This window comes from Mercenaria mercenaria, chromosome 16 (genome assembly GCF_021730395.1).
Source record: "Mercenaria mercenaria strain notata chromosome 16, MADL_Memer_1, whole genome shotgun sequence".
Taxonomy (NCBI): Eukaryota; Metazoa; Mollusca; class Bivalvia; order Venerida; family Veneridae; genus Mercenaria; species Mercenaria mercenaria.
Window position 1 is genome coordinate 48,415,112 of NC_069376.1, and position 14,419 is coordinate 48,429,530.

Here is a 14,419-nt window from a genome sequence, read left to right on the forward strand (position 1 = left end):
CATCCGGCCCATAAATCATATAATGTTAACAATTAAATTACTAGATGTGTCAAATTAGACATTGTCCCAACATCCTGACACTATATGTTATATAGTAAATGTTGACAAATGCAAATACTAAAGCTCAAGTTTCATATTACTTGGGTTGGGGGTGCATGTCATAAGCGGGGCTTTTGAATTAGGGATAATACAAAGAAATGTGGGAATGTTAACCCTATATGGGACTTGCCCCTGAAAATGCTTAATGAAATAGTAGTGTCCTCGACCCTAGAAAGAGAAAAAAACTGGACATGCTAATATGCACTTGTTGAAGAGTATAATGAGTTTCATTATCGTTGGATGGAAGCTGTGTAGAAGTTGAAGACACAATGTTCTGATGGCATTGCAATATTTCAAAGTGAAAGAAAGGGCCAAAACTCAAAAATAAATAAATAAATGGACATGATGGTTCCAACAATATGGATATTTTTGACTAATTCAAGGGCCGTAATTCTGGTATGGCTGAGGAAATCCCAAACTAAACTTCCAGGAGAAACTTCACACGCTGTATATAAATTCTGTATGTTTCAGGACCTAGGTCAATTACTGTGTTGAGATACATGTGAAACAAACTTTTACGCCGCGTTTATGCATATTTTTGACTGCTTAGGCCCATAAACCGGAATTTCCAAACAATATGTGAGTGCACAAACTTCACCATGAGGTTATAACGATCTTGTTTCATGGACTTATGTCAAACACCTAAATATTGAGATATGTGCAACACCAAACTTTTCACCAGTTATGCTATTTTCTGACTTCAAGGGGCCAAGCTTTACTAAATTGAAACTCAAACAAAAACACAGTGTTGCTCACAACTTTATATGCTGAATAGCAATCTGTTCGTCGACTTACCTATACATAGATATATATGACACAATTCCAACAGACAAATGTACGGATGGACAGACTGGCATACAGACAAAGGTAAATCTAAGAGCACCCCACAACAATTTTTGGTACATTTAGCCTCATTTAAAAATCTCTTAAATAAGTAATTTCTGACAAATCATTGTGTTAAACAATCGTGAATCCAAATATTACTTTCCCCTGCTTGTTGATTAAGCGACTTATTTACCATTTGGTCCACTTTTTACAAATTATTAACATTAACAAATTTCGATTGAGATGATAGATAAAAAGTTTTACAAATTAATGCAAAAAATACATCAAAATGATCATTTGTCATGTTCAAAGATATTATCTTTTGCTGATCAATATAAAATATGAGCTTTTTATGTATGAAAATATCATATTTTCACAAAATATTAATACTTTAGAGCCATCCATATACGATCAAACAGTATGGAACGCCTAGAACTGTCTTATGTTGAGAATGACTGATATGCCTGGTTAAATTTCGTTCTGTTGAGACAGGTTCAGGCATGTGGTAACAAAATTATTTTCAGTTAAAAAGATGCACTGTGGGGTATTACATTATTATGTACAGTTATAACAATATGCTGTTTGGCGCTAAAGTCATTATGTTCAACTATTAGAATAAACAGTTGAGTGGTACTATCATTATGTTTAGCTGAGACCGTGTATTATTGAGTAGTACTCACATTACTTTCAGATGCAATGATATGCTCTTGGGTTTTATATTAATTATGTTCAGTTGTGATAAAAGAAGTGTGCTGAGAAATTGACCAATGCTAAAAAATTATTGACATACGAATTTTGCAAGATATCCTATATCCTATAGAACTTCAATAACTGGACATATTGAGATTTCCACTCAGCATAATGTATCTCGGACCCAACAGAACGACATTTAACCAGGCATATCAGTCATTCTAAACATAAAACAGTCTAGACGTTCCATAAAACAGACTTCACAATGTCAATAACCATTCACTACGCCAACTTGCTTGTAAGTTAGTTAAATTAGACAGTGCTAAAGATACCATGTTCTCAAATCTTTCCCTGTTACATAGTACACCAGCATACAATCGACTAGGCTATTTCATTCAGAGACCTAGCTTGTGAATTAGTTTCCTTGGTACGTTGTGCATTTGCATACCATCAGTTTGGCTACATCATTCAGAGATGTTTGTAAATAAGTAAAAAGTTAACATATTTTCAAAAGCTTTCCCAGATACATAGTGCACCAGCACACAATCAACTAAGCTAAGTCTTGTGCATTAGTAAAATTTTAGTGTCTGAACCGAGCTGGTCTGTCCGCGCTAACTTTGTCTTAAGTCTCACATTGGCTAGGAAAGGTCAGTAGTGAACTATTTTCTAAGACAGATCATGTAAAGCCCAAACTATCTTGGACATTGTAAGCAAGTCTTTCACTTTGAGCATATCTTGTAAGCATGTGTAGAGGAGCTCTGGGCACTCCACACGCATACTTGCTAAAAGTGATATCTCTCCCCCTGTCAGGGTACTCATGCCACATCTGAAATGGAACAGAAAAGTTAATGAAAACATTCATTTTACAAATTGTGCAACATGCCCATTTAAAGGCAACAACACAGTAACTAGTTGGTCGACTTTATTCTACAAAACTTCCAAGGCCTGCAATAAAAGAGAACTATTGGGATCTCCCAGAATGCAACTACGATTTTTTGCACCATTTTGTGTCTGTAAACCTAAAATAGGGCGATTATGAATCAATTTTATGTCCAAAAACATTATAACAAGTTACAAGTTGTCAATTCTTAACAATGTGAATGAAATATATCCAATTTCTGTTTACTTACGTTTGCAAACTATTCCTCTCAATCCAGTTTTTTACATCAGTGTTGGACCATTTTCTCACATTATCAATGGTTGTTTTGGAAACAGTTATCCTAGCAACTGTTCCACTCAAAGAGGAGGCAGTGTCTGGATATTCCACTACATGTGCTCCAGCTGGCTGGGCAATCTAGGACAAAGGTATATACTAACAAATAGTGATATCTCTCACAGTCGGGATGAAAATTTTAAATTCCTTCTTTTTTCTTTCACTTAGAAACAAAAGAAGTTAAACGTGGTATTAAATATTTGTAAAAACTTATGTGCTCTTTTCCCTTTTCAAAGCATGCAGGTATATTCTGCATAAATTCACATGCTCAGTAAATGTATGTTTATTTTGGATATATCATTATGTGTAACTAGGTCAAGGTTACAGAATACTAATCCTAAAAACAAAAATATTGTCTATATATAACAGACAATCATAGTATGAAGTATTTGGATTTATCCAGAGGTGAAATTGTTCTTAAGTTATTCTAGCAAAACATCACATTAACAGCTCAAGCTTCTGGGCTCATGTGAGCAATAAATGAGCCGCACCATGAGAAAACCAACATAGTGTGTTTACGACCAGCATGGATCCAGACCAGCCTGCACATCCGCACAGTCTGGTCAGGATCGATGCTGTTCGCGAACAGTTTCTCTGATTGCAATAGGCTTTGAAAGCGAACAGGATGGATCCTGACCAGACTGCGTGGATGCGCAGGCTGGTCTGGATCCATGCTGGTTGCAAACGCACTATGTTGGTTTTCTCATGGCATGGCTCAAATATAGTCCCTTGTCATTTCCCTTATATTTTCTGTTTGGATCACTTGGAACCCTAGATATCTTGAGTATTATGCTCATCTCCTTGCAACTGTCCGGCTAACCTACATGAGCAAAACGAGATACATATCTTCTTCAAAGCAATACCTATTACTGTAAAATTATTTAATTTAGACAGTGGGCATGACATTTCATGGATTTGGTCAAAACGGCAATTTCTTGGGGATATGAATGCGTGGATTTCAACTTAAACATAGAATGAACGGGAATTTTACTTGTTCATTGGGATTAAATTTCGTGGATACACTTGACCACAAAATCCACGAAAATTAGTCCCCCACGTATATTAATGATTTCATAGTCTGCAGTTATTGTGAAATGTCCATCACCAGTTTTATTTAGTATAGTTATATCTGTAAAGATATCCTTTATACAATAAACAAAATCTGTGCAAATTTACGTAATACAATGTACAGACTTACTACTGCAGTTTGCAGTCTGATTATCTCCCCTGAATCAGGCGTGTCTGCCGTTTCACCAAGGACCTGACTTAGTTCTTTGAGCAATGCTTTCATCTTGTCTTCAAATGGATATTTTGGGCTAAACTCAAAGAATAACTTAGTGCCAACTATAAATCCTAGCCAACCATCCGGAATGTAACCACGTTCCATCTTCAGTGGAATGATTTTCTTGCAAAGCTGGAAAGCATATTCTGCCTCTTCAAAGTAAAATGAGTCACGCCATGAGAAAACCAACATAGTGCGTTTGCGACCAGCATGGATCCAGACCAGCCTGCGCATCTGCACAGTCTAGTCAGGATCCATGCTGTTCACTTTCAAAGCCTATTGCAATTAGAGAAACCATTTGCAAACAGCATGGTTCCTGACCAGACTGCGCGGAATTGCTGGCTGGTTTGGATCCATGCTGGTCGCAAACGCACTATGTTGGTTTTCTCATGGTGTGGCTCAAATGATTCCAGGTTAGCTTGGCTGTAGAGAAACCTTTAAATATAATTTCAATCTGAAAATCAATATAACCTTTACCCTTCTAAATTTCTAAAATGAGCTGGTCTCTCATTCAGTTTTGGGAAATACCATTTAATATTTGATTAGGAATGTTCACTGAAAATTTATAGACTGAATAGTGAACAGTACAGACCATGACCAGCCTGCATGGATGTGCAGGCTGATCTTGGTCTGCACTGGGCACAAAGGCAATATCACTTGCCGCCAGCAGGCTAAACGTTAAACCATTGGACAAGGTAAGTGCTTATAAAACTGAGTTAGAAGACCAGACTCGGAATATATCTTTGTCATTGGTCAATTTCAAGACAGACCTCAAAAATATTGAAACACTAGAATTTTTAGACTGGTCTCCAAACACATTTTTATAAGCTTGCAATCTGTTCAAAGATCCTGAAATACCAAACACTCGATATTTAGCATATTGACTTATACAATATGATGAATAATGCTGTACTACATAGTCATTATTTTGTACCAGATATAAGGCGATTATTTTTGTAATTTTAAAGTCCACTACTGTTCCAACCTATCAATACAAATACTTTTTTACACGTAGATCTAATTAAGAGCATTTAACTAAAAGTTTTACTACAATAATCTGTCACTAGCAGTAGACGCAGATGGGGATATCTGCAGATGGGAATATCTGGTTTGAGCGGTAATGTGGCTTTGCCAAGTTACTGCTAAACAGTTACTCTAGAGCCGTTTAGTAACTCATCTGTATTTGCTATCAGTGGTAGATATTTTTCTTGCATGCTGTATTGTATAGAACCAAAAAAGCAAAAATGAGATACTTCCTGAGTAGCAATCTCTCTTATAACAGTGCTGAAAACTTATGCCCATAAGCAGAAATGATGTCATAATGTCTCAGTGAGGCAAAATATCAATGTTCCGGTTTAGTTTTATCTCTTTTAGCATAACAGTCTACTTTTCTAAAAAAATAACCTATTTTATCCTAGAAATATAACGTAAGGAACAAAAAGCAACTATAAAGAGGTCTGATTTTTATAGAAGTTCACATTAACAACATATAATCAATGCACATATCCTCAGTTGTCATTAACAGCACAAGTGTCGTCTGGCAAGGGGGTGCCAGATGGGTTTTGCCAGCATGAGTAAATTCACCAGAAACGACAATCCAGTGTGCAAGAAACGTTCATTTCATACAATTTCTGTTAACATACAATGAAAAGAAGAGTCAAACCTGTACCAAAGATAGCTTCTGAAAAACAAAGTTTCATGAAGATAGGGTCATAAATATTGCCCATTGTGTTAATAAGCTTTTCCTTTGATTTGGATGGGTGATCTAGTTTATGACCCCTCATGACCCAGTTTCAAACTTTGCCTAGGAGTCATCAAGATAAACATTCTAACAAAGTTTCATGAAGATAGGGTCATAAATGTGGCCTCAAAAGTGTTAACAAGCTTTGACTTGATTTGATCCCACATGACCCAGTTTCAAACTTGGCCTAGGAAACATCAAGATAAACATTCTGACCAAGTTTCATGAAGATAGGATCATAAATTTGGCCTCTAAGTTGTTTACAAGCCTTCCTTTTGATTTGACCTGATGACTTAGTTTTTGACCCAACATGACCCTAGTTTCGATCCAGGCCTAAAGATCATCAAGATAAACATTCTGTGCAAGTTTGTATCAAATCAAAGCATAAATGAAACCTCCATATTGCTGAAAGAGCCAAAATAAAAAATTTTGCCCCTTCAGGCAGTAACTCTAGAACTCATGAAGGAATCTAGCTGGTTTTCGAAAGGAATCAAGACCTTGTGACTTAAATTGTGTGTAAGTTTGGTTTAAATCAATGTTAAAATGTCACTTCTATCGTGTTCACAAAGTAAAAATTAACAAATTTTGGCTCTTTCAGGGGTCAATCAGGGGCCGTAACGCAGGAACCTATAGATGGATCTGACATATTCATCATGGAATCCAAAAGTTATTGTAAATAAATATATTTTGCAAGTTTGTATCAAATCAAACCATAATAAAGTCTCTATATGGCTGCAAAAGCCAAAATAGCACATTTTGGTCATTTAAGGGGTCATAACTTTGGAACTCAAGATGGGATCTGGTCAGTTTTCGAAAGGAACCGAGATGTTCTGCCAATACAAGTTGTGTGCAAGTTTAATTTAAATCAGTAGCAAAATATGGTCTCTATCGTGTTCACAAGCCAACAAATAGCAAATTTTGGCCCTTGAATGGGGCCATAACTCTGGAACCCATGATGGAATCTGGCCAGGTTTCGAAAGAAACCCAGATATTATGCCAATACAATTTGTGTGCAAGTTTGATTAAAGTTGATTGCAAAATGTGGTCTCTATCGTGTTCACAAGCCAAAAATAGCAAATTTTGGCCCTTTAAGGGACCATATGTCTGGAACCCATGACGGGATCTGGCCAGTTTTCGGTAGGAACCGAGATATTATGCCAATACAAGTTGTTTGCAAGTTTGATTAAAATTGATTGCAAAATGTGGCCTCTATCATGTTCACAAGAAATTGCGAACGGATGGACGGACAACAGACAAAAAGTCATCACAAAAGCTCATCCTGTCACTATGTGACAAGTGAGCTAAAAACTACTAATCAACCTCACTTCAAAAGGTCATGATTTTCTCTTCCTGTTTAAATTAGTAGTGCAATTTTACCTATTTTCACAGACAACCCATTCACAATGACAATTTTTTTCATTTCCAAATAGTGGGCTTTAACCTTTATCCTGCTAAATATCTATAATGGCCTGGTCAATCATTCAATATGAGCAGTATCATTTATCATTCGAAGGGGTGTTCACTGAAAATTTAGTGACTGAATTGCAACCAGTGCAGAGGTCGCAAAGGCAGAAACACTTGCCGCCAGGAGTAGGTTAAAGACAGGTTTGAAGGTATAATGGCTGTATAAAGTTATCTACCAGCTCTACAAGCTGGGCTATGCTTGTATTTGTTAGACATACACATGAGGAACACGTCAGCACCTTCAACACCATCAGCCATGGCCTGAAGAGTGGACCCACCCATCTGGTAAATATCCATCCACACCTACAAAATTAAAAGACAAGAGCTTTACCTAATTCTTTAGGAGTTTTCATATAATATCCTAGCCTGGCATACTGTAATATCGTTTAATTGCTGTAAAAGCAGACATTTTTGCGAGGATTTAATTTTCGCTACATTTGCAAGGCCAAACATGTCGTGAAATTTAATCCTCACGTAAAAATTCACCATTAGTATAATTCAAATTCAAGTAGGATACAATTTTTACAATTTAGCAAATATTAAACCTTGCGAAAATACTCAAAATTTTTATATTGCCTGAACAGCTATTTTGTTAGAATTTGAATTTTAGGATTTAAAATTTTCCATATGAAAGAAATGGGCATTTTGCTTGTTTGTTTCGGCACATTCATGAAATCCACACAAAATCAACCCCAGGAATGATAACCTTTACCTTGCTAAATTTCTATAATGAACTTGTCCATCTTCAAATTTGGACAGTATCATTTACTATTTAGAGGGATCAGCTTACAAAAAAAGATACTGGCTGAAATAGCAAACAGTGCAGATTATGATCAGACTGCACAGATGTGCCAGTTGATCATGATCTACACTGATCGCAAAGGCAGAATTAGTCGTGTCAAGCATGGTAAGGGTTAACAATTTCACAATATCAAGGTCCATAGCAAAGCAACGAACATCACCCGTTCACATCATTTCAATAAGAGATACCCCGGTACTGTAAACAGTGCAAACTGGCAAAAACAATATTCTTGCAATTTCAAACTGTCATGAAATCATCGCTAACTAAATATATTGTTATAATGTCACTGCTGATACTCATGAAAATGTCAGCTGACAGAAAACCCCCACAAAATATTGCAATCACAAATATTTAAAAGTTTACTGTATCATTTTTGTCATAAGATAAAAATGTTTAATACATGTATATACATAATAAGAATTTGAAGAATTTTTATTCTTTCCTCTACGGTTTCACCTGAAGCTCCCTTTCAATATCAAGAGCTGTCCGTAAGACAGCAAATGCTCGACTATTTGAATTGTTGTCCCAGAAGCAGGAATATTACCCTAAATGTTAAAATGTCTATACTGGTTCAGTGCCTAAATCCGGACAGCGCTTAATAATTCGGACACCTTTTAAAAATGCTTTACGATCATGATTTTTTACTGAAATTAACAGGATCGACGCAAACGAAAGCTTTGACGACAATCTGTCAACAATAGTGTACGAATGTAAGCTTTTCCAGAGAAAACTACCTTCAAATATCCGCACCGCATAAAGTAAACATTGTGTGTGTTGGGAGATGACGTCATACAGCGCTCGCCAGTTATTTGAGGTGCGACGAGGTACTGATCAAAGAAGAAAAATATTCTGCCTATTGCAGACGACTCTTTTTGTTTGCTGATCGAAACTCATGTAAAAACATGTTTTAGAATTCTGTACTACCCTCAGTATTTATTTAAAAGATTTAACCAATTTCTGTTAAATATCAATTAATTCAATAGAAAAAAAAATGCCAGCATTTTGCAGACAAGGGAAGCAATTCATTAGATAAAATCTGGGCAGTGTCATTATAATGATCCCCGTAGTTCTGTCAAAATGTATAAGACAGCGACAGAATCTGCATGTAAGAAAGAATAATTTTAAACATTAATTTTGCTCAGATAAATTTTATTATATTATTGTTGTATTTGGCAATTATATAAAGTTAGAAACTAGTCCATATGATCACGTGATGAACAGGTAATAAAATTTTATTCGGACGGAGATGTTTGTATATATTTACAGGACTGTATTTGACTGCTTTATTTTAAACGAATTCGTGTTTATTGTTATTTTTGGGTGCACATATTCGTTGCATTTTATACCCAAATAGTGTCCGAATATTTAAGCACTCTGAAGGTCAATTTTGACAGCTTTTACTGGCCCAACTCAGATGACATTTTTATGATGAAATCAGCAATATACGATTTTGTTGTTTTGCAAAGAGATATATAAAGAACCTAAAATTATACAGTTAAAATTTTATGCACGTATGGTTTTATAATGCAAAGTTACTGTCAAAAAACCACCAAAAGTGTCCGGATTTAGGCACTGGACCAGTAGAGTTTCCATCCAGTATATGCATTAGTTTTGGAGATAGTAACTTGCATGCAAAACTTTCACCAGGATTTTCTAAGTTCAAAAGAGGGCATAATTTGGCTAAAATGCATGTCAGAGTTATGGAACTTGATGCTATCACCTAGTTTTAAAAACTCAAAGACACATGTGAATTTTCAATTCAGTGTCTGCATTAGTTTTGGAGACAGTAACTTGTATGCAAAACTTTAACCAGGATTTTCTGAGTCCAAAAAGGGGGCATAATTTGACTAAAATACAAGTCAGATTTATGGGACTTGACCCAGTGAGGTAGGACATTGACCTACAAAAAGATAAAAAAAATAAGTTTCAAAGCCATTTGCCTTTAAGTAATAGCTATAATTATGTACTTACACGCAAAACTTTAACCAGGATTTTCTAAGTCCAAAAGGGGGCATAATTTGGCCAAAATACATGTCAGACTTATGGGACTTGATGCTATCACCTATTTATAACCCCAAAGACACAATGTGAAGTTTCAATTCAATATCTGCATTAGTTTTTGAGTAACTTGCAAATACAACTTTAACCAGGATTTTCTAAGTCTAAAAGTGGGCATAATTTGGTCAAAATACATGTCAGAGTTTTAGGACTTTACCTAGTGAGGTTGGTAATTGACCTAGAAAAAGAAAAAAATAAGTTTGAAAGCTATATGCCTTTAAATGATAGCAATATGTACCTGCATGCAAAAATTTAATCAAGGTGTGACGCAGATGCCTACGCTAGGGTGAGTAGAACAGCTACAAATTCTTTGAATAGTCGAGCTAAAAAGGAAATCAGTCTGTTTATACCTCATATCCTCTAGCTTTGATGTTTTCTCGTATAATTTTCAGCACTTGTTGATCATTCCACTGGTATGAAATCATTACATTTCCTTTACTTGATACTGCTTTTTCATCCACTGCTTTGTTCTTACGTCTTCGTTTATTTACTTCACTTGAATCCAACTCTTCACCTGCCATAATTAAACATTGCAATAATCAATATTAAACATTCTGTCAAAACTATCATACTATTTTTTTATGTATTTGTACTGTATGATACCAGATATAGTCATGCTACCAAATATTTGTGAAATTTAAAAACAGTCTTAATAGCACAACCCGTTTCAAACTGGAAAATATTTCCCTACAGTACAAGTAATTGAAATCTAACTTTTTGCAGGGACTTATTTTCACAAAACAAATCAAAAACAGCAATTAGTGAAAATTAATACCTTATGAATATTTCTGATTTGAAGTAACATATAATTTGTTTTTCATCTTTTTTAGTTTGATAGCAAATAAAGAATTATATGAAATGGGCATTTTACATTATTACAACCTTATAACATTTCCAAAAAATATGAGTTCGTATAATTCTCATTAAATCTATTTTTATGGTAAATAAAGACTTAAGTTATAACCTGATTCTCTAATTAAACCTATATTTATGGTACGTACAGACTTATATTATAATGTGCAGTCACATAAAATACAGAAGAAACTTGATGCCTCAATCTCGCTTAACTCAAAATTCCGACTATCTTAAAGACATTTCCAAGTCTCTTCCAAAAAAGGCCTGCACAAAATACCATTTTAAGTCAAATTTCAGTTATATCGAAGTAAAAAAATCACTTGGAGTTTCAACAGTATATTTATTTTATATTTTATATTTTTTGGTAATTGCTATCTCATATATTGGATATTTGACTAATATTGCAAATAGTATTACTGAATCCATTGTTTTTATTACCTCCTTGTATGACTCTAACAGTTCTTGTGCAACACAGAAATAAGGGTTTTTTCAAACCATGTAATTATACATATTTCCATTTGCATTATCTGTTTTTAACATAAAATGAAATGCAATCAAATCAAACAATAAAATGCAACTATAAGGTAGTTCTGCACGTTTGGATCTAAATTTTTTCTACAATGTAGAATTTGATTAAACACTGATTTTTCAAAACTTCAAAATATACTTTGAAAATTCAGCAAATAAAAAAGATAGGGTCGTGTGCTTGATTTTTTGCTAAATTGGACTTCACGCAATCTTTCATAATGGGAGTCTATGGGAAAATCTTAATTTTCATAATATTTTCGCAAATAGAAATTTTTCTACAACGTAGATTAATTTTGATAAAACATCTCACAGTTGTAAATAAACATATGGTCTACAATGTGGTGAAATAAAATGGATAGGTCCGTGTGCTTATTTTTGAGATATTTGACCCTGATTAAAATGAGCCGTTCATTTCAAGTTAAATGTTAAGACATTATTTTGAATTATTCAAATTGCCATATGTTTTAATATCATATTTTAACTTTAGAAAGATAGTAACAGTGCCATTGTAACAGATTTACTCAGGGGTTGCCATTATTGCATAAAATGGTTTTCATTTCCGTACGCCGAATACAGGCTTTATTCTACGTTCTCTGGATAAATGACGTTACGCTATCACTTCCGGTTTATCAAACGTGCAGAACTACCTTAATACTTTAATCTAAATCATATGCTATCAGGCAAGTATTTCTTAGTATAACAGTGATAGCAGTAAGGTGAACTTACTTGCATAAAAAAAATTCTATTAGATAAAAATATAGAATTCTCCAAGCTTTATGTCTGTTAAAATGCAGATAAAAACACAATTGTTTGCAAAAAGAAAATGATAACAGCTATATATTAAAGGACAAGGAAAGTCTGACAACAAGTTAATTCATTACGAAAGCCAACCTTAAGCATTTCATAACGCTGAAAGAATTTTTGAAATCGGACAACTATTGAAAAAGATATGGCACTTTGAAATTTAAGAAAATTGCTGATCATGGAGACAGACATTTTGTGCGTTTATGACATCATTTACACACTGCTGAATTCCTTTTTTAGCAAATAACCTTTTAATTGGATTAATGTAATATGTTTCTTGAGTGTGAGTTGTAAAACATGGTAATTTCTTTCATCATAGCTGGAAAAAATAGAGAAATTATTTAACAAAAATAAATTATTACAATTCAAATATATGTGTCTAGAAATTAAATAAAACCGCCATTTTTTGCCTTAGAAACAAAATGGCCACCATTTTGATCAAATATCCAATGCTCATAAATTTCTCATTTTTAAGTTGATTCTGAAAATTCTTTCTTATGGGAAAGATTTGTGCCTAGTAATATTATAATCTCTTCTGGATCAAACACATAACAGACCCTGTTAATACTATGTTAACCTTTGACCTCCTAGTGTCACCTAGATCTTTAAGGTAGAGTCTGAAAGTTGTGCATAACACATTATCTCTTTATGGGGAACATTTATGTCAAGTTATATCAAAATCCCTTGATGGATGGCTGAGTCACAGACCAGACTGAATAAAATTTCTGATGACAATTGAACTGCATGTGTGAGCTTGACCTTTGAGCTAGGGGTCTAAATTTAGTGCACAACATGTCCTCTCATTTTTTTAAACAATTAAGCAAAGTAATATTGAAATCTATTGATGGAAGACACAAGTTATGGACTTATTAAAACATGAAAGTGCAGACGGAGAGAATGACAGATGGAATAACAGAGGGATGGAAAAGTGCAATCTTGTAGTCCCAAAACTGGTTTTCATCTTTGATTTCAAATTTGATATCTGTCAAAATACCACCAATAGTTTACAAATGTATAATAAAATACGTAAGAAAAATACGTTTATACAAAGACATTTATGTAAAATGAGTATATTATCAAAGAAAATAAAACGTTATTTCTTTATTTACAACACTGACTATGAAAGCATGGGCATACCTAGATGGGGTGCAACAATTGCAAGTGCAATGAGTGCAAAGGCACCCTGGCAGCGGCCTCACCTTTTTGAGTGAAATTTGCCGTTTTTATTCTATCAATATACATGTACACACAGTATATTCTAATATAATTTTCCTTTAATAAGAGAAATTAATTTTTCCTACTTTTCTGGTTTGCTAAACATGTCACTTTGTATATATCTATAATGTGTCCTATCACTATGTGTTTTGAATAGATTTAAAATTTGATGTTCTTCAACAACTGTACACAGCAGGAGGGACCATTATATCCTGTGTGTAACTGCACTTACCATTTCAAAGTTGCACTTTGCACCTCATTTAATGAAATCTTGCCCATGCCTAGAGAACAGCTATAAAAGACGAAAGTTGAAAACATCCAAAAAGATCTCACAGAAAACTAACAATTTATGTAGTTCTTAAGTGTTTTGTGAGTTAAGCCAGCTGTCTAGTTAGCCATCATTTTGTCAGTTATTTAAAAAGGAACTTGGCATTAGTGTTTCAGCAAATAAGGCAGGGTCTATAACCAAACAATCTGCATTGAAGGATTAATGTTAAAATTTTTAAGTCAAAATGTTTAGGAATATTGGCCTTGTGCACAATGAAAGAAATTTACCTGTATCAAATGATTGACTGTTGCAAAAAAGTAAATGGTTAAAGTAAAATTATGTGATGGTTAATTTCTACCATTTTGTTTTGGCATGTTGGTGCACTTGAAGAGCACCAGAATAACAAATTAGCGTGCCAATAATTTGTGGTACTTGAATGTTGGCACTCTTCAAATGCATTTCCTAAGTTATCCTTTGTAAGTTTATAGGCAACGTTCATCCCCAGCTTTTATTATTTTTGACTGGCATATCCTAGTAGGTTGTCCCCCTTGAATTATCCGATAATCAATATTGGT

The 14,419-nt window shown here is 34.3% G+C and overlaps 1 protein-coding gene across 1 annotated transcript in view; it reads right to left on the reverse strand.

The window, feature by feature from the left end:
- Nucleotides 1-900: 900 nt before the first annotated feature.
- Nucleotides 901-14,419, reverse strand: part of LOC128549690 (uncharacterized) — a 60,281-nt gene continuing 46,762 nt past the window's right edge. Inside the window, exons 7-11 of the mRNA XM_053526988.1 lie at nt 10,525-10,688; nt 7,491-7,617; nt 4,026-4,261; nt 2,745-2,908; nt 901-2,440 (exon numbers count right to left, since the gene is read on the reverse strand). Of these exons, the coding sequence (XP_053382963.1) occupies nt 2,281-2,440; nt 2,745-2,908; nt 4,026-4,261; nt 7,491-7,617; nt 10,525-10,688 (851 nt within the window). The 3' untranslated portion in view covers nt 901-2,280. The remainder of the gene's footprint in view (nt 2,441-2,744; nt 2,909-4,025; nt 4,262-7,490; nt 7,618-10,524; nt 10,689-14,419) is intronic.